Source organism: Tinamus guttatus, unplaced genomic scaffold (assembly GCF_059628265.1).
Source record: "Tinamus guttatus ecotype Peru unplaced genomic scaffold, ASM5962826v1 Tinamus_guttatus_pri_ptg000035l, whole genome shotgun sequence".
NCBI classification, from domain to species: Eukaryota; Metazoa; Chordata; class Aves; order Tinamiformes; family Tinamidae; genus Tinamus; species Tinamus guttatus.
The window spans coordinates 1,436,518-1,458,402 of NW_028288569.1; the positions used below are offsets into that span (position 1 = coordinate 1,436,518).

Sequence of the window (21,885 nt, forward strand, 5' to 3'; positions counted from 1 at the left end):
GTTGCAAACCACCACGGTAAATGTTAAGTGGTTAAGTGTAAGAGCACCAAGTGCTCTTTCGCTGCAACTTTCCCCCATGCCCACACCCTGAAGTACAGTAGCAACCCTGAGCAGCTGAGGGTTTGAGGCTTTCTTTTGGATGACAGACCTCCCTGGGTATCATCATATCCATAAATAAAGGCAAGACAAAAACATCGACTCAGAAATAACCACCAGTACTGTAACTTTTATTTGCTAATAAATATCTTAATAAACAGGCTTACCCCATCTGTAAGACCTGATAATGCCTCTTAGGAAATCATAGAAAAATAAAATACAATAATAATCAGTAACTTGTACCTTGTACAAAATTCTTATTATGTTGCTCAGCAGGTAGCTTTGCCAAACCCCATATTCTTTCTGCAAATAGATGGCATATGTAATGCAATTCACCTTAAAAACATCCTAATGTTGAGAGCTGAGCATTCTATTACACTATTAACTTGTAGGCATGCCAGCACATGAAAATTTACATGGAACATCATAGTATTATAATAATAGAATTAAAAAAAAATGATAACACCACTTTTCAGTAAATATGAACAACTTCACTTTATGTAAATTCCTCTTGGGACTGCAAATCAGTATATTAAGCTCATTATTTCATGGCTATTCCACTCTCATAGACTGGCTAAAAGACAGAAAGAAAAATGGACTTGGAACAGATATGGGAGCTATATTACATGAATAAAAGTCATTCCAAATGGTGAGGCAGTCCCAGGGGGAAAACAACTATACTAGCTGTGAAATGTTCAGTCTCTCAGAATTAGTAGATCTTGCTTGCAGTATGCAATGCTACACAAGTTGCAGACCAATGAAGATACATAACTTAGAGGTATAGTACTAAGGTTGTTTTTCTGTGAGATGAATGGTGAAGATTGTTGTTACAGGTAGTTGTCATTATTAAAATATATCTTGAAAAGAGGAAAGGAAGCAACTGCAAAACACAAATGTTATCTGGGATCTTTAAAGAAAAAGTGGTTTCCAGAATACTGATACGGATACAAGATCTGTGCTGAGGCCACGGTTTGTTTGTAAAATACTTCACAAGTATTATCATGATTATATTGTTACTTTAGGAGCCATCTACCTTTAATGTTCTGACATGGCTGATTAAATATATAATATAAGTGTCGGTCATCAAATATTTATATATACACATACATTGATACATTTTATGGCTATGCTAGAACAGCAAACTATGAAGAACAGTCATATTTAATTGTGTACAATCTAATTTCACAGAAGAGACAGAGATTAAAACCCTTTTATTTTCATTTACGTTTAAAACCAATACACAGAATAGAAGCTATCCTGAGAAAACATACCAATCACATTATCTTCCAAGAGAAAATCAAAGTGAATTTCTGGAAGGTAATCAAATATTTACTCTTGTATTTTTTTCTGTAAGTGAAGATGGTTTGTTATACAGGTTTACAAAGCCGATGACAAAATTAAAACAATTTCTGCCAACATGATCAATGAGGGTTGCTTTGCTAGAATATATTGCCTTTCAGTAAAGACCGTTTCACATGATCTTTTTAAGCCTTTTTTTTCTCTTTGATAAACTGAAGATACAATCCTGAGAAGTATAGAGTACCTGTTGCTGCTACTGAAGTCACTAGGAGCTGAAGTTGGACTGAAATACTGCCAATTCAACTCTTCCTTGGGGAGAGGCAGATGCACAATCCTGGTCGTAAGCTTTAAATTGAAGCATGTGCGTGTCTTAGGTGTTTTAGAGTAGGCTGATTTTTCTGAAATACGGGTTTACTGAAAGAGTCCAGTAAACAGAACCACTGGGAGGACATTATTCATGTTTTTGGTATTGTGCCTTTCAGTAAATGAAAAACCATAGAATTTATACGATAATGCAGTAGGAGTGCAAAACAGAGCTTGTTCAAAGGGGAAAATAATCAAAGCAGCTGTTACGAAGGGGGGATCATATTTTATAATGGTATATGCTTAGGAAATATAAAGATAATTAAATCCTACAAATAAGGAGTTTGTAGTTTTGGTAAATTCTTTTTGTTTGACAGGGAGTGTAGTTTTATCCTGAATCAAATCCCTGAGTTCGTGGAAAATTTCAGAGAGAGGAAAAAAGGACATTTCTCTTAGATACTACACTGCTTCTATTAGATGTGTAGTATAATGCTGACATTTGTTTTAAACTACTTATTCCAAATGTGGTGATGGTCGCCCACTGCAGATACATTGCAGTGCAGCAGCTAGCTCTTGTATCTTGCAACTCAGCTCTCCCATGTCAAAGGAACCATAATCTATTTCACTGAGGTATTGGCCTTAGCCCCTTCAAAGTAGGTTATCCCTCCCAAGCAAATCTACAGAATGTCTTGATTGAAAAACCTCTTTAATTCCATTGATATCTATTTATGGATTTAACAGACTTTGGACCATACCATGAATGACTAAACTATACCCCAGAACTAGTAACTCTCAACAAAGAAATTAAATCTAACAAAAAGATTGCACAATAAATTTGAATTACAACTTATTTCCTAATAAACATTGGTCTTCTAACAACAAATGAACTTTGATAGCAGTAGGAGCAGGAAGAGAAAATTTGTTTGGACAGCTGAATCCTATATACTACACATGTATTCAAGCTTCGACCTAGTGCCACTGAAGTGAGTGCTTTTTGACACCGAAACGTTTAATTCTCCACAGTTAAATCATTGTTCCAGTAACTACTGCAGTCATAAAGTTTATTAAAATCCTTCAGCAGGATGCGGAAATACAAGGTCTTTTAGAGCAGAACCTTCACAAGACAACAATGTAACTTGTGAAGTTGGCATTTACTAACAACAACAAAAAAAATGCACAAATTTAAAAGACTGGCTGGAGTTTTTCATTAATACTATTGCACATAAAGTGACTCCAAGGACAAATTATACAGTGCAACACATTCAGCATATTAAAAAATTGTTCTTGTTTTGCTTTTCGGCTTACTTCGTAATCACTGTCAGGAAGAGCTCAGTCTGAGCAGGGGGGTTGGACTAGATGATCTCTAGAGGTCCTTTCCAACCTCAACCATTCTGCAATTCTGTGATTCTGTGAAAACTGAAAAGTCAGTTTGTAGGCCACTCTTAACTGGATAGCTCTGCTTTTCAATATTTTTTTAGGCTCTCCTGGAAAAAAAACAATTTGCCTCTCAAAAGAAGCCAGTTTGCAACATGAAGAACAGTTAGTCTTTCAGTTATAAAATTTAGAAAAAAAAATTACAGTGGGTGTTACGATGGATGTACTTTTTCTTTGGTCATAGACTGGGCCCTGGAGAACCAGTAAATAGATTTTTTCCTCTAGCTGATTTGGAGGACCGTCAAAGCATCAAGCTCTCTAGCCTGATTCAGTGGACATATTTTTCCTAATTCACAACCAGAAGGAAATATTTGGATTCTAGTGTGGAATTCCCCAAAATAATTTTTTTTCAGATAATAGATTCAAGGTTACTTAACACAAAACCAAAGGTATAAGTCTTCATAAACTGTCATATAATACAGATATAAAAAACGGATAATATGCTAAATATTAGTGGAAAACAAGATGTACTTGGGAAGTCTCTTGCTGGAGAAAAAAAAGGCATATTAATGTAGAATATTTAGAGAAACATACATACAAATAGATGTTGTTATGTGAATTGTTATTATTTCACATATAAGATATGGAAATATATGTTAACGCTGATCCCTTTTTTAACCTCATGTTTCTTCATTAAATTTTTTTTTGTCTGTTTTCCTTTCTAAAATTCAACACATCTTGTTACAGCATTTACTGGCATATGCTTATTCAAATTCCCTTGAAAAGGTCCCTTGTTTAAGCTCGTAACAGCCTATGAATGGATATTTAAAATAAAATAATTTCATTATAAGATGTTTAGATGCCAGAAGAGGGAAAAGTTTTTATAGAATGGTCTATATCCTAATATAAATGTTGGCTCATGGGCACCTCTCTTCCCCTTTACAATCACTAGAGGTTTCTACAGTAACTGGATGCATGGAAAAGAATTGGTTGAAAAGCACTCGGTGTGGTGGCATTAGATCAGAAGTATCAGGTGAGCAAGCCAGTTTGAAAAACATTTTTCAATACAGTGCATGCTGCTTAAAAATTTCAAAGCCAGTGATGCAATTAAGCCTCATTACCATTAATGGGAGTTATATACTTAAATTCTGCAGCTATGAAAAATCTCAGGCGTTATGATACATTATATATACAAATCTTTATATATACACACTTTTTATATCCAAAAGGGGCCCAACATGGCATGGCCCCTAATCTGAGGATCTATACACAACCATAGCACTCATGGATGAGCAGTGGGCATTAACAGATATAGAATATGATGGCAGAAGATACTTGTGAGCTCTAAATGTGTGCAATAGTCTCGTGCAACATTTTTGTTTATTCTACAGCTCTGTAGCACAATAAGGACAGTTCTTCCTTTTGGACGTTATTCTAATCTTTAGGGTCTTTTTTTGTTCTCTGGGCTGAGGTTTGTTGTCTCTTCTGGACATTTCATGATCACTGTATTACTCTGTGTTATCTCAGCCTAGAAAATCTCTCTCTTGTTCTCAAAGAAAAAAAATGTCCAATAAAATGAAAGAGATTACCTTTGCCATTCTTTAGGGAAGATCAATCATTAGGTGAACAAGGGAAGAATTTTCTTTCTGAAAGAATACTGTTTAACAGAATACAGTGCTCTTGAAACAGGCACATATCTATGATAAGTGAAGCATATTTCCGTTTAAGTATTTTTCTGGAGGATGCAGTAGGATATAGCCTTGTTTTATGACCCTTACTGTTGTTACTCTAAAAGATGGGTTGGATTGGGTTAGAAGCGAATCCTCTGGCTCATACGGTTACTGCAGCCACATTCATTACTATTTCCTTCCCATGCTACGCACAGCATACTCCACGATGGACTGGGTCCATGAAGGGGTAGCTACAGTTCTACCATACAGTCACAGGAAGAATTCCCAGCTGCCAAAATGGGTCCCCTGGAACCAGTCCATCAGCCAAGCTAAAATAGCTGAATTGGCTTTGGTAAATACACTCTTACTAGGCACCTCCACAGTGCCAACTGTTCCACACAGTAATTCTCTACTGCATCTATATCAAGGAAGTCTGAGTGTTACTTTTGATCCATCTTTATACCCTGTATGAAGCTGCGTTGAAATAGAACTCAATAGAGCTCAGGAATAAACTCAGGATATCTTCAAAAGTGGCAAATTATTAGTCTTAAGTTACAAAACAAACAACCCCCAAAAAACAATCAATGAACTGATCAAAATAATCCATCAGAAACTTACATTTCTGAAAAATTTAGACTACATAGCTCAATTCCCTTTTCTTTCACCTCATGAAAATCCCATTACTTCTCAATAAACACAATCTGAAAACATCCAATAAGCTGAATCCATGAAACTTTCTGCTACTTTTAACATCAGCATTATGGACTAGGTCCTCTCTTTTTCAGGGCCTCAGCAGGAGGACTAGATACAATCAAGACATGAGATTCATGGTACAGATACCTGGACCTGAGCTAGTTGTTTGGGTCTCTTTCACAGTAAGGTAGGAGAAATAGGCACTTCTCTGGCACAATTTATCTCACCCAAAAGTAACGGAAGTACATTTTTCAGATGACTTGCTTCCTCCAAAGGCCCACTTTTCTCCATGGATTCAAAGGGAGCCCAAGTGACTAGCTTAAATGCAGACTTCCCAAAGGAGGGAAGAAGATCTCCTCCCAGGAGTTCCCAGGGTTCCCGCAGACAAGTGGGCATGGCAGGTAAGGATGACTGCTGTGGTTTCCATATTAGATGATTTTCCCACTCTGTTGCAAGGACATGCACGTTGCTTGTTAGTCAACCTTGGAAGCGCTGTGGTTGGCATGGGGGGACACTTGTTGGCCAAGAGAAGCTGACCTGGTCCTGCTCAGCGGTCAGGGCCCTCACTAAAACCACATTTTGGAGACAGTGCTTAAAAGTTTGTACAGGTAAATAAATTTTTGTTCTAGATGAAAGACAATCAACAGATTTGTGGGAATGGCCTACACAGGGCTTTTACTTGTAAATAGCTAACTTAGAACTATTTATCTATGCCCACATTTTAATGTATATTTTTTCTTGCATCTCACACAAACATTATTTTGCAAACTTTCAACAAGTAATTTTAGTCACGAAGCACTGTGTAAGGTGGTCCAGATTATCAAAAACAGCCTACTAGATTTGCTTACATTTGTTAAATTTAAACTCTTAACTGTACAATACAAGCTGCAGGATGACTAAAGACAGCTAATTTTCACCTGATAAAAAGTATCCCCTATAACAAAGAAAGCTACTGTAATTTCACACATACACTTGTGGCCTGCACAGAATTACACACAAATTTGAAAAACAACACCTGTTTGGTTTCGTTTTGTTTTTAATGAAGAAAAAGAAATGTAAAAAAGCCCTAGTACTGGCACATTTGTTTGCACTGAATAAAACAGAAGAATAGGCAAGGAAGCTGAGCAAGAGAAAATGAAATGTTTCCAAAATGGGGGAAATGTAAATTTGATCAAGATAACAATTATAAAAGTGTCATATCGCACAACACCAGGAACAAAAAGCAAGCCATATAAACGCACAAAATCCTGGAGAGGATTTACAATGTTTTTAATAAAGGTCCTCACCAAAAGAATCCCTTGTTTGCTCCTTTCTGGTTACCCAAACACTTGTTTATATAAAAAATATATCTGATTAATAAATGTTTTAATATTGTTACTATATTTGTTCTATTGAAAATATATTTTCAGTAGTGTGATAAATCTGGAAATCGTTTTCCATGAAACATATCTTGTTGTGTGCATGTAACATGCAGTTTTGCATCCACACTACCAGGAATGAATAAACATGCAAAGGAGAATTAAATAGTGCACATATATGGTTTGGATTAATTATGAGCATTTTTGAGACCCCATTAACAAATAACAGACTCATACCTCCTCAGTCATGTATTTAAATATGAGAGGGGCTACTTCCACAGATGGCCATGGAAACACTGTCAGGCAAAATGGAAAATGAAAACCCAACTCCTACATTGCTCTGTGATGTTGTTATTTTTAAAGGATTCAAAAGTAAGTACAATTTTCTTTTCATAAGAGAATCCTTACCAAAAACTATTCTGATATTGAATTAGGCCAGAATGTTCCAAGTGACAGTAACAGGAAAGAACAAAGACTTTTTTTCCACTAAAGACCTGTGATCCTGCAAAACACACACATTTGTACAGTCCTCCCGAGTTCAGTGGGGCTACTCATGCCCATAAAATTACCTTGGCAGCTAGAGTAGGACTGACTGGTTCTGCCCTTCTTTAAACATGCTTATCAAATTGTCACTCAGCTTTAGGAAACTTGTTCCTCAGTTAAATCTTTTTTTAATGTTAAAAAAAAAAAAGGAAAATGTACTCAGTTCCCTACTGTAATCCCATTTAAATTACTGAAATTATTTCAACATAAAGTAACAAGAGTGAATCAGGCCTAGCATGTCTTACTCTGTGAACTGGTTGGAAGCATAATCTTTTCTGAGTTGCTTTCTGCTTTTCCTTCTCTGCCACCGGTATACAACAGCCTTTTTCCCAGTGTCAGGAAATACACTTTGATTTGCAAGCTGGAAATTAAGCAGTAAATATCATTATGATTACATAAAGTAGTTAATTCATTTTGATACACACACATATTTTACTAATTGCCCAAATGCACATTTTAACTGAAGATCTGTAATGCTCAAGTATATTGGAATGCCACGTAACTTAACCAAAGTCCCCCAAACCATGTCTAAATTAACAAAAGCATCTGCACTCGGTTTACATATGACATGCATGTAGATCTGTGCGTGGCTTCTACAGCACGCGGACGTGCGCTCACGTCTCAGCCCCTAGCAGCGCATATCCCACGCACAAGTTTGGAAAGGTCGTCTGAATAAAACATGAAAGCTTTACGTCTTACAGAGGTACAAATATTACGTTAGGCCTTTGCAGCCATTTTCTTGCATGTAAATATGGCTATTGAAGAGTTCTAAAGAGAATTCTATCCATCTTCGCTGTCATTTAGATATTTGCACTAAATGAAGATCTAGCCCGTAGTAACCAGAACTCCATTCCGTCAGAGTCTGTGCTTTACTTCTAAAAGCAGTTAGAAGTAGACTCAAGGCAACATATTGTTACACTGCTGTCCTATGTCTCTTTTCTGCCTGTATCTACTGTACACACTATAGCTGAATACCACAGAGCGTAACTTTCCGCATCAGCTTGTGTTTGTACCACTGCCCTCAGCTGGATGGTCCGGCCGGCCTGCTGACACGGGAATAATCACGTCACCCACGGGCGGCTGGCCCGCCAAGGTCTACACCAGCGATGGAGAGCACCCTTAGTTCAAGCAGAGGAGGCCTGCGTTTTTGGAACAGAAAGCTTTCTCAAGTCATGTGGCCACCGGAGAGCTGACAACCATGTTTTACACGTGGCTACGAAAACATTACCATCGGTTTTCCAGGGATAATCTCCCACGTAGTAGAAGCAAATGCAGAGTAAACAAAATAAAGAAGGTTGAGTGGTGAAAAATCCCAAGAATGAACAAATTTAAAAACTTAATCTACAATTTAAAGCATAAAAAGTGTCGAGTGCCAAAGGAATTTGAAATCAAAGACCTAACGATTTCAAACAACTTTTTCTCACTATCCTCCCAATTCACGCAATGGAAATCAGCTAGATGAAATCATCGGTCATTTTCTCAAAGAATTCTAACATTTTGAGGCAGCAGCTTAACAACGTTTAAACTATTATAAAGTAATATAATGATAGGACCCATACATTCGGATTTAGTTAGGAGATAAAATAAATATTTATGTCAAACTTCTTGATTGCACATTTGATATTGGAAGTTACATGGTCACAGAACATGAAAGAAGTCAAATACTTTTCGATCTACCAGCAAACTCTAAATACATCGATAAAGAAGCCACACCAGGCCAAATAGATTGCTACTTTCAAATAAGTTCATGAAAGTTTCCCAAAAACTGTTATACAAAGTTACACATCCATGCTGAGTTATTCATCAATGTGTAGCAAGAGTCTTGCAGTAGGCCAGGATTTTATTGGCAGATAACTGACGAAGGAACTGTGCAGTGTGATTAAAAATTCCAGTTTGGAAGCATTAACATAGAAGTACTTTTATAGTCTGAGCAGGAGACTGCAGTTCTTGAAGCTGGGAAGAGCAGGAGGGAAGAATGAGAATATTTTCCATTTTAGAAATGCTGAGGCACAAAACACACTTGATTCTAGTACTTTCATACATGAAATCCTTTCTCCTGTATGTGCATCATGTGTAACCGCAAAGTCTGTAAACTGCTCACTATTCGTCTCTGGTGTCCAATGAGTACAACTCCAATTCTTCTAATGTCACTGTAAAATAAAAATTTTCATCATGGATACAAGTATAGCAAAGCCTCATGCACAGAAAAGATTATACGATGAATTGCCCCACTTTAGGACCGTTTACTTTCTTAAATGGGATATATAATAATGCTGCAGATGTCCACATTTGCCAATTCCACCTTTTAAAGACGGTCAGATAAGAAAAAAGAAAAAAAAATCTTGGAGTTAGAATATTGCTATCTGCAGTGGTATTACTAGTGAAAAATTCTTCCAAATCCTGAATAAGAACCTAAGAGCCAAATAAAAATTGGCTATTGCTGTGGTAACATTTTTCTTTCCACTCACACATGTAGGGGAACAGAGCTCACTCTTGCAACCCTGAGGCAGGAATTCCTGAGGTTTTGCTTTTGATAACTTGGGGAATGATGATGAGAGATGGTCCAAAGATCAGCACAGCAGTGAGCCTACCCGCTTGACCCAGACTTCCCTCCCCGTTCCCCTTCATCCCATCTCGCCCTGCACTGCAGCGTGGGCAGCACATCCACGGAGCGCAACGCTGTCAGAAACAAAATCAACAGCTCTCAGCATCCTGCACAGTCCATTAGTTCAGCTCTCTAAATATCACCAACTGCAATGTGCTGAGAAAGATCAGAGAGGCAGCGAGGGCAGGAAATTTCAGTTATGCCCTGTCAATTGTGTACATTCACACTGGAACATAGCATAACCGTTGCACGTTCAGAGATCCTCAGAAATTTTCATGGTATAGCTAGTTAAGGAGCCCACAAGATGAAATGTGATCCTTATGGGTTCAAGATTTGCAGTTCAAGATACCTGCAGACTATCCTGCAAATGAAGAGCCATTGAGTAGCTGCAGCTACTATGTATTTCAGCTTAACATCCATATGAGAGATCATACACAACACTTACGATCAGAAGGGACTATGCAAAAATATGTAGCCTGCCAAAGCGAAAAGAGGCAGCTAAGACAGTAAGCCCTTGCAGGGGAGGTGGTGTTAGACATGCAGGACCGGTGCATACCACCTATCCAGAAAGGCCAGATAAAGCTCAGAGAAGCAAACATCCCTAAAGAATGGGGTAAGAAAGGTTATATGAAGAAAGAGGGAATCTTTCAAAGAAACCTGAAGTGGTGTCAAAAAGAAGAAACTAGAAAGGATGATGAATTATCTGTATTTTCACAGGTAAGTAAAGCAGGCAAAAACCAAACAAAAATGAAGAACAACCAGTGAAAGGCATCCAGTAATAAAACCATTAATAAACCTTTTTGCAAACTCACTGGCTGCAAGGAGCCTGCCAAAGTATCTGCAGAGCCTATTGATGATCATGATCATGATATGAAAGAACATAGAAAAACTGGCCACTGCAGGGAGATTAAAGCACTGATTTGAGTTGATGTTCACTGCTAAAGAAGTGACTCCCACGCCAAAACCTTTATGATGAACCTTCCAGAGAATCTGTTTGAAATGGAAGTGATGGCAGAAGAAGTAGCGGGAGAAACAAAAAGCAAAATAAGACAAAAAAAAGAAAGAGCAACACATCTCCGGAACAATGTTGTATTTAGCCAAGAGGAGCTCAAAGATAGCTATGGATGTGTAACCTCTTGCTTTAAAGTGCCTTGATGCCTGAGGCATGGTGGAGGGGAAAATGTGCTCAGGGAAAAAAAAGTTCACATTAGAGATCTGTGGAACTCCAGGCCGGAATTCAGTGTAGGGCATAATAGAAACTGTAATAATGAATGTAATTAGCAAATACCAGAATAAATATAGTCTCTTTGAGAAGAGAAGGGTTCTGCAGACAGAATTCCTCTTTTACAGTTTTTTGTTTGCTATGAAGGAGCCAGCACCATATGGATGAAGGTGAACCATTTGACATATCCTCCCTGGATTTCCATAAGGCTTTAGAGAAGGTCCCTCATCAAAGTTTTGTAAGGAAAATAAGGAGCTATGGCATGAGAATATCTTTGCACTTACAAATGACTGTTTAGAAGACATGCCGTCAGGAGTAAATTCCTAACCTCCATTCTTACAACGGAGTCAACAGGGGAAATCTGCAGGGACCTAAGCTGACCTCTGTGTTGTCCAACAAACCAGTAAATGCTCTGGAAAAACAGGTGAACAGAGGAGTGAAGTTATTCCTGGCAGTAAGGGAAAGCGCTAGCTGTGCAGAGGTTTGGAAGGATCTTATGAACTAGGCCTATATATACCCTATAACTATGCCATAGTGACGATGTCATAAAATGGCAGATGAATTTCAGGTTAGATAAATATAAAGAGGACATATAGGAGAAAAACAATTCTAACTTCACATATAGAATGGTTGCACCTTAACTGACTTGTCATTACCAACCGGATATTGGAATTAATATAGATGCTCCCCAAATAAAAAGAGAGCTTATAAATTAACAAGAAAGGAATAAAGAACAAAATAGGTAATATTATGCTACCATACAAATCCATAGTTTGCCCAGACCCTTAATTACTGTGTGCAGTATTTTCATTTCAATAATGAGAGTGGAATTGGAGATGCTTTCAGGAAAAACACTTTCAAGTTGTGCAGTCTTCCCCCCCCGCCCCAAAATAAGAGAGTGGATCAAGAGAGCATTTGAAGAAAGGCAGCAAGGTATGGAGCAACGTCCACATGAGGAATGACTTAGGTTTGATGTTGTTTAAACCAACAGAGAAAACACTCAGCCCCAGATTTCAGTGGACCAGATCAAAACTGATTTCCCCTAAAACACATACAAGTGCTTGGTACTCCAGCTTGGTAGCGTATAGTACAGTTGCAGAATAAAACTATCTGCTCTCACTTATATCTTTCTCCAATATTGCTCTGATAAGATCTATATCTTTTATTAGCTTACATATGAAAGCAAATGAAAGTCCTGTTCCATACATCGTGACCATTTTATAACCGTAGCATCCAAACAATTCCAGATTAACCACGACAGGAATAATAGAGTAGATACTTACTCAATACTCATTCTTGAGACCATATCCAAGGTTGTAAAACCCGCTGCCATGAAGTTATTTTTATACTGACCCATTTTTATTGAGTCCAGCCAGTCACTAACTGAGACAAACAAGGGATATTCTGTAACTTCACCAGGTGAATCTGGCATTCTGTAGGTGCAAAATGCAAAGGTTACCAAAGAAGGGGAAAACAGGATACTTGATTTACTCTCACAGACATTATTCTTATTAAAAGGCAGAAGGAATGGGAGAGGAGCCTGAGCTCTAAAGGTCAGATCTTAACTGAGGTTCTCCAAAGACTGATTTTATCCCATTGTCTAAAACTTAAAAATCATGTTACCCTGTAAAATTGTGTCTCTTAAACAACACATTTTTAAATGTGTTGCAGCTCAGTGAGAAAGAGAAGAACAGACCTATCCCTCTGTTTGTATTTTTGTTATCTCAGATTATATCCTTACAGATCTTATGGCTTTCAGGATAATACAGCAGTCAAAACAGAGAGAAAACAAAGTTTAACCTGAGATAAAGGTAGCTACAATTTAAAAACATGAACACTGAAAGATGATTATTTTACGTTTATCTGCAAATAAAAAAGAAGGCTTTTTATTGCTATTAGGCAGTGGGAACACTTTGATAACAATCGCTACAGAACGAAACCCCAAAAAGCAAAAAGAACACAGCTTTGTATCTTTGCTTTCACACAGATTTATCTGTAGCAGTAAATAAAAATGAAGGAGGTAACTTAGTTGCATTTCTGCTTCAGTTCTTTCTCCTAATGCTACTGCAATTGAAACTGAATGATGGAAAAAAAATCCAATTTGGGGGTATATATTTCCAGTCTTTTATTCTGTATCATGCTGGTGAGGCCTTTGCATGATTTGTGTGGAGGAACTGTAAGAACAGAATGAAGAGACACATAGCTGCTTACACAAGCTTCGTTATAGTCTTTAGAAGAACAATCAAATAAAAACTGACACAGCAAAACCTAGCCAACATTGAGTGCTAAAATGCTACTTATGCAGAAGGTACAAAGACACACACCATAACATGCTAAGTTTCTGCCACATATTTTGGAATACAGAAACACACAGATATTCATTCATGTATCAAAATGATAGAGAAAATGACAGACAGACAAGTGCTGCAAGCAGAAGGCTGGGCTAAAGACCTGCCAAGGTCTCTTTCAACTGGAATTATTCTGATTCTTTTAGAAAAACTGCTGACCTCATAAATTCAAATATCAGTAACACAATAGCCATTCAGATTATCTGCATTGAGCATTCCCAAGCAAGAAGAAAACCTATCCAAGCAGGGAAGCTCAATAAAAACTTGATTTTGGAGAACAGGCATGAGTCTTTAAATTGCAATTAATGTATTAAAGTAAAAGTAAATATAAACATGTTACTCTGATGCCATATAAAATGACAAGAGAATAAGTAAGAAGTCACATGTGCATATATACGTGTGTGTGTGTATATATTTGTTTATATATATGCGTATGTTTCTGTTTGTGTGTGTGTGTGTGTGACTACTAACTCTAACTCAGGGATGTTCAATCCCAGGCACATGGAACTGTGGTAGCCAACTTGCTGTAGTAACTCCAGATTTATTTCTCTCGTCAACCTTTCCACAGCAAGCTACCAGGCTCAGGTTTTGCCCTGTCTCTCAGCCCATCTCCAAACCCACACTGAGCACCTCTTTAACCAAAACACTTCTCCACAAAGCCAGCCCTGCCTAGAGGCTCTGAGTTTTTTCTCCTGTTAGCTTAGGGGGTATCAGTGAAAGCACCTTACCTTAGGGTGAATTTCCACTAACCAACACAGTGAGGGCCAACTCACTGATTTTATCCCATTGTAGCTTCACTGATTTCGTTTGACATCCAAGGGCCCTTGGGTCACAGTCAAATTGTCAGTCTTCCACTACAGCTCTGCCTCTATTGTGTCTGCATTCATTTTTAATACATTACTAAAGAGAAAGCTTTGGACAATACCATCAAGAATTTGTTGTGGAACGGTAATAGTATGAGCTCTTATTTGATCATCGCTGCAACTAGATAAATCTTCTGCAGCTAGACACAGATTGAGCAAGCTAAGATATAACTGCAGGAAATTACTCCAACCCAGTCCACAAACTGCTTGAGTTCTATCAAACAGCATGCTGCATGGGAAAGGAAATTACCGGGAGAAAACAAACACATAGGAAAAGCACTGAAAAACTGAACAAGGAGATTCCCCCAAATTAATGTTAGTCAGTGTGTTCACAGACAGAACTTGGGGGAAAAAAAAAAAAAAAAGGGAAAAATCCTAATATCACCCACATGGCTTCATAAAAAAAAAGTCCCCTCATAACAGTGCACTAGCAATAAAACAAACCACAAAATTATCTGAAACCTTCTAACTCTATAAGCTCAGACTTTTACCCTTCTCTCCTGCCCCTACCCATTCAATGAGCACATCTAGCCATCATGGATGATACAAACAAGAAGTACTGAAGAGAACCTTACACAAGTACATCCTCCACTAGGGTATGAAGGGTGCTTGGATTGCGGATCAGTTTGTCTAGGAAGCTGACAATATCGCTGAATTTTGGGCGATGGTTCCTCTCTTTCTGCCAGCAGTGAAGCATTAGTTGGTGAAGAGAAGCTGGGCAGCCCATGGGCGCTGGAAGCCTGTAACCTTCTTCTATAGACAGTATAACCTGAAGAAATATAATGTACATGATTACTGGGCATTAAAATTAAATGCAGAAAGTGTAAAGCTGAAATTATAGACCAGCAATAACGATTAATGATTTTAAAAATACCCTCATTTTATGTGTTGCTGGGGCCTCACTTGGAGATTTGGGACTAGCAGCAGTTTGGCCGGTACGCTCTGAAGCTGGGCTCAGGTGGAGCAAACAGCATCAACGACAACAGGCTGCCCCACGGCGCGCAGTGCACGTGGGGCAATTTGTTGGCATATGAAACACAGCAGGCTTTTCTTTTAGGCTCTCCGGCCATCCTTGTCATGCAAGCCAGAAAGGAGGAGGAGGAGGAGATAGAAAGAATAACTATTGCTGTCTTTTACCTCCATGTGCAGCTTGGTCTCGTACTGAATGGAGTCACGGGGCCGCCTCTATCTGCCACTGCATACTGGAATGAATGCCTTAATATTTGCATCATGACCATTTGTGGCAGTGTCATGATACAGTGAAGCACTGCAAATGTGCAATGCAGCATCTGGCAAATTTGCTTGGTGATATTTTGGGTCTGCTGATCTTCAGAATATGATTAGTTCAAGCAGTGTATCTCACTCAGCAGAACAGAAGAGCACAACATCATTTTGCACAGCTTCTTTCAGAAAAATGTACATCCAAGCCGTTTATGATTTAAAGAATAATAATAATAATAATGAAGTAAGGTCTTACTTCACACACCACTCGTCAGTTGGCAGTTTTATTCCCTGAAAGTGAGTAAAACTGCCAGTTTTGGCAGAGGTAGAAAAGCACATCGTCAGCTGAGATTTGGAAAGAAATGGATTTGATGTCATAAATAAATCATATGTAAGGAAAATTTTACTTGATGGGCATTGAAGGGAGGCTTGTTTTTAGTAGCACTGGTCACACATAACATTGTTGGAACAGGACGCTAGACAGCTCGGCATGATATGAGAGGACATAACCAGGGAAGATCCACAAAAAGTCACTGCATTTGTTCTACATGAGGTTTAAAAATGGAGACAGGAAGGGGTACTAGGTTCAGAAGTAGATGGTGGTGGCAGCGGGGACGTTGGAAGAAATGACACTGCCATGTTTTCTTATTAGAGAAAGGCCAGACACTGAGTGGTTGGACAGGGGAAAAGACAAACAAACAGCCACCTAACCTCCCAGCCAAATTTATCCTTTCCCATAAAAATCCAGACAATGCTGAATGCTTTCTAAAGCAAAAATAATTGTACACGATATTTACTGTAATACAGTACACTTACTTACAAGAAACATACCCACTGCATTTATACCCACTCTGCGCTAAGGAGACATTTATCATTTTCACAGAGATGAATGCACATGCTGCAGATATATTAATGCAGCTGGAAGGGGGTACATTAACCTATTTACAGCAAATCAATGCTCTACAGCACCAGCTGTAGCTTCAATATATTTGGTCTTATTATCCTGGAATATACCTCTGTTCTCTTCTTGAACTCTGAATTAGTGCTGCTGGCTCAGTATAACACTGCCTAATGCTCTGCTGCAGGCATTATGAAAATACCAGTAATGAAACCCCCCTAGGACCGCAGCTCCCTATTAGGGCTTGGTAGGGAGAGGAACAAAGTTCTTGCAACTATGCATAACTCGAGTGTCTGAATTTTGGAAAAGCAGACTGGAGCCTGCAGAGTGCAGCCCTCCCATCCTCAGGCAGCAACCACTCCGCATGAAAAATAGGTGTCTGCATCACTACAGGGGGCTGGGGTCATGCAGGGTAAATCTCAAACCTGCCCACATTAGTGCTGGGAAGTACAGGCTACTTAAAAGGGAGAATAATTTGCCCTAGAGATCCCCGAATTCTTTGCACCTGTGACTATGGATAGACCCAATGGGTACAGCTGGGGCTGGCTGCACACAGACAGAGGGGATGCCTAGGGGTAAATTTGAGTCAGTATGATAATCCTTCCACCTGCCTTTCTGCCTCCTAATTTATCTCCCTGGGATTTACTTCAGTGGTCGTAAACCTGGGCTGCCAAAACGGCTGCTCGCAAAAATTATCAGCAGACTGCCAGAGAAAAACTTCCTCCACATCCTTTTCTCCTACCACTGAATAGTTCTTGTTACAGGCTCAGGGTGGGTGAAATTCAATACCACATGCATAGCAGATATTTTATTCACAAACCTGTGAAAAATCCAGTTTCTCAAGCAGTCTGTCAGAAGTGGTTTCCTAAAACCCAGGTACTTGTTATAATGCTGAATGCAGCACAGAGGATACTTGTCACCAAAGGGGCAATCTTTAGCAACCCGGAAATGCAGCTATCTTAGCCTTAACATTTAACTACACCTGTGGCAAATAATGAATTTCTGAAGCACATTTTTCTTTAAGTTAAAGGAAAAGCTACATCCTTTTTATGTATGCCATCCACCTGACATAACAATAGTGAGCTGATGAGCCTCTCCTAAAATAACTTATTGAGAAAAAACACATGTTCCCTGACGTAATATTTTCTCTGAGACTCTCTGTTTCACCACGTCTTTGAGAAGGAAGTTACAGGCCTTTTTGTTTCTTCTCTTATTCAGAAAGAACTTTTCAGTATAAAAAGGAATGTCAGCTGTTACTGGGATAATTATAATTTATCTTTAGTATCAGCATATTTTTAGAATACACTCTGCATATTGCTTCATTAGTATCCCTGTGAGGCAAACATTATTTTTAGAGTCTAAGAAACTAGAAGTTTGAGTTGACTGTAAGTCAAGTGTCAGTGGAAGATTTAGAAGTTTTCAGTTCCTCACTCTCCACTCTCCTTTTGCCTCTTGCATGGTGCCTATTGCTGAACTGAGGAATTAGACATCCATATACCTAAGAAAAGAAGTACAACTTTTTATAATATATAATTATATATTATATAATATGTAAAAAATATCTATTTTAAGACCTCTTCAATGTGATTTTCCTTACTGATTCAAGGTTGGAGAAGTACTACATTAATAGTAAACAAGTCTAAGGACCTGCATCTACAAAATGAGACAGCAAAAATGCTAGCCATCAGTGGAAGTGTTTCCACATTGGCAAAGCAAATACCCTATCAATTTTGACATGAAAGAATACTAACTTTTGCTTAGTTTCTATTAATACGAAGCCCTGAGTCTGCCAACAAAAAGACATTACTTCTCTCTAGTTCTCATTTTGTGAAAAACACTTTATGGATAAGAAAAGGAGTAAAAATTAAAGGGTTTTCATGCTCCAGTCAACTCTGAAAAGACGACTGTGTGACTTAAAAGAAGGCTGTGAATTAAAAATTCATTAAAATCCAATGTCATGCCAGCCTTCAACAAGGGCAAGAAGGAGGAACCAGGCAACTACAGCCCAGCCCGCCCCACCTCTACCCCTGGAAAGGTGATGGAACAGCTCATCCTGGCTGTTGTCTCTAAGCATGTGGAGGACGAAAAGGTGATCAGTAGTCAGCACGGATTCATCAACGGAAAATAATGCTTAACCAATCTGATAGCCTTTGATAGAATGACTGGTTGGGTAGAGGAGGGGAGAGCAGTGGATGTTGTCTGCCTCGACTTCAGCAAGGCTTCTGACACTGTCTCCCATCACATCCTCGCAGGTAAGCTCAGGAAGTGTGGGCGAGACGAGTGCACGGTGGCTGAATGGCAGAGCTCAAAGGGTTGTGATCAGTGGTACAAAGTCTAGTTGGAGGCCTGTAGATACTGGTGTCTCTGGGGTCAATATTGGGTCCAGTCCTGTTTAATTTATTCATCGAAGACCTGGATGAAGGGACAGACTGCACCCTCAGGAAGTTTGTTTATGATACAAAGCAGGGAGGAGAGGCTGATAGACCAGGGGACTGTGCTGCTCTTCACAGGGACCTGAACAGACTGGAGAGAGGAGTTAGAGAGGAACCTCATGAATTTCGACAAAGGCAAGTCCTGCTCCTAGGGAGAAATAATGCACCAGCACAGGCTGGGGGTTGACCTTCTGGACAGCAGCTCTCCAGAGAAGGATCTGAGTGTCCCAGTGGACAACAAGTTGACCACGAGCCACCAAAGTGCCCTTGTGGTCAAAAAAGTCACTGGTCTCCTGGGGTGCATTAAGAAGAGTGTTGCCAGCAGTTGAAGGGGGTGATTCTCCCCCTCTGCTCAGTCCTGGTAAGGCAGTGTCTGGAATACTGTGTACAGTTCTGGGCTCCCTAGTACAAGAGGGACATGGAACTACTGGAGAGGGTCCATGATAGAGCTACAAAAATGATCAGGGGACTGGAACATCTATCCTTCGAGGAGAGGCTGAGAGCTGGGGCTGTTCAGCCTGAAGACAAGAAAGCTGAGAGGTGATCTTATCAGTGTGTATAAACACTTCAAGGCAGAGTGTCAAGAGGATGGGGCCAGACTCTTTCAGTGGTGGCCAGCAACAGGACAAGAGGCAACAGCCACAAACTGAAGCACAGGAAGTTCCATCTGAATTTAAAGAAGAACTTCTTGACTGTGAAGGTGACAGAGCACTGTAAACCAGTTGCCCGGAGAGGTTATGGAGTCTTTTTCTCTGGATATATTCAAAATCTGCCCGGAGGCAATCCTGTGTTCTAGGTGTCCATGCTTGCGCAGGGAAGGTTAGACTAAAAGATCTCCAAAGATCCCTTCCAACCTTAATCATTCTGTGTGATTCTGTGTGAAGATCTTGTGGGTCAGCATTAAGATGAGTAAAATGGGTAAGGTGAATTTTCATAGATAAATGGATAGGGTCAATTTTCATAGATTCTTTTTGTCAAGTGAATAAAAATATAAAACATAAGGGAAAGGAAATATTTTTAACAAAACTAATTTAGTACTTCTTAATGCTTAGACTTTATGTTTATTAAGGGGAACATTCTTTTTATATATTTTGTACACAAAATAAATTAAATACTGAAGCTTGTTAAATATCTACAGGCATTTTTGTTTGATATTAATCATAGCTGTAAAGGTTGAAGACAGAGTTAATATTAAACAGTAACTATGATACAAAAAATTATCTGAAAAATGTTTCATGGCTTTCCATATCATGTTTATGCAGTCCTTAGTTTTCAAATCATTTGAAAGTGGCAAAAATGGCATTTGAAAATGAAGCTGTAATCTTTCTGATAGTTTCATTATCAACAGTAATATAGACTTTGCTTGTGGAAGTTAGCTGACAGATTTCTTAATAAGACTGAGTGAGAAGCAAGCCCAGAGGGATGCTGTCCCTGTGTCCTGCTGACATCTGAAAAATCTACCAGGATGCAGAGGCAGCTGCTCACGCCCCATGGTACAGAGCCAATCCCAGGTGCCTGCCAAGTGTTTTGATACCTTTGGTTTGAGAGAAATATGCTGGGAAAAGTTATTATGACTATAACAAGAAATTGTCACAAGTCTAAGGACTTTTATTCTGATTGGTACAGTAGTTTTCCTGCGTATCAACTACAATCCATGAAATATTCCTCCTTTTTGGAATACTGCAACCTGCAATAATTTATACAGTGGCCTCTAACAGGTGTCCCAGGAGGCTTCACTCACAGCTGTTCTACAAACCAAATCCGCCGAATATCAATCTTCCTTTCCTCACATGAGCATTTGCAAGCTAGGCTCTTAGCACAATCTGTTCATCAGCACACCACTTTCCTGGGAAAGTTCAATATCTTAGCTAATGTTTATTAATTAAGCAATAAGACATGACAGACTGTGCAGCAGCCCTAATTAATGGACATCTCTGGTGTCTGCCATACATCTAAGAAGTGCATTAATCAGCACTAATCCATGTCTGAAGTGACTTATCACAATAATAAAACGGTTATTTAGTTAAACAAGAACATTTCTCAAATTAGTAACATTTTCAGACCATACATTATGCTGTTCATTGTGCTAAAAAATTTATGGGAGACGTTTTCAAACTCAGTTGCCTAAGTTCAGCTTCTAAATCCTTGTTTAGGAACAGAAATAGAGGACACTGGTTTGCAAAGGTGTTATTGACCTGAGAGGTATGAGCCATGATGGTCTCTGAAAATCAGAGTGTTTCTACTCAGGTATCAATTTAACACTTCTCTTTCTTTGCAATGTCTCTGAATCTCTGCTACCTGGGATCGTTCCTAGTGATTTGATCACTGTCACTGATGGAAGCGGTGAGAGAAAAGACTCTCTGCAGGGTTAGTCCAGCCCTACTGTTCATCTGATTGAAAATGTGTTCATACAGTAAATAGATACAGCATCAGGCAGACCTGAACCAGACTTCTCTTGCCTTTTCTTCCCTTTGGGGAGAGACGGTTGTATGTTATAAATAAAAAAAGAGAAATTTTAACAGGCAGCTGCAGTTTATCTCAACCATCACTTGTTCAGCTATTGGCTACTAAGTGAACTAATTTCCAAAAGTTTTTTATATAGAAAAGCAATATATAGGATAGAATGTGAAAAAGTACCTAAGGCCTGTGGAGTTTATGCCTGTAAAACATTTAGTACTCTATAAAAATCCCGACCCAATTAAATATTTTATTGCTAGCTAAAGCAGAATTTTACTATGATCGGAATACAAATCCCAGAAATTGGAGTCCTGTAATGTTAATTTTGGAAGATTTTTTGCTATAGTAGAACCTGTGACTATACCTATACAAGACTTTATTAGCAATATTTTGCATAATATGTCCTTTATGAATCTGTTTAGTGCATACCCTTCTCCTTTACTTTCCCTGTTATATATGCAGTATCACTGACTTTTGAAAGGTACTATTATTTCTGCAAAATA

At 38.8% G+C, this 21,885-nt stretch overlaps 1 protein-coding gene across 4 annotated transcripts in view; it reads right to left on the reverse strand.

Moving 5' to 3' along the window:
* Nucleotides 1-8,780: 8,780 nt before the first annotated feature.
* The window catches only part of EPHA6 (EPH receptor A6), a 483,151-nt gene continuing 470,046 nt past the window's right edge, over nucleotides 8,781-21,885 (reverse strand). For all 4 annotated transcript variants that reach the window (XM_088533416.1, XM_088533408.1, XM_088533399.1 and 1 more), the window contains 3 exons: nucleotides 14,950-15,143; nucleotides 12,447-12,596; nucleotides 8,781-9,486 (listed from right to left, as the gene is read on the reverse strand). In XM_088533416.1, the coding sequence (XP_088389542.1) occupies nucleotides 9,372-9,486; nucleotides 12,447-12,596; nucleotides 14,950-15,143 (459 nt within the window). In that variant the 3' untranslated portion in view covers nucleotides 8,781-9,371. The remainder of the gene's footprint in view (nucleotides 9,487-12,446; nucleotides 12,597-14,949; nucleotides 15,144-21,885) is intronic.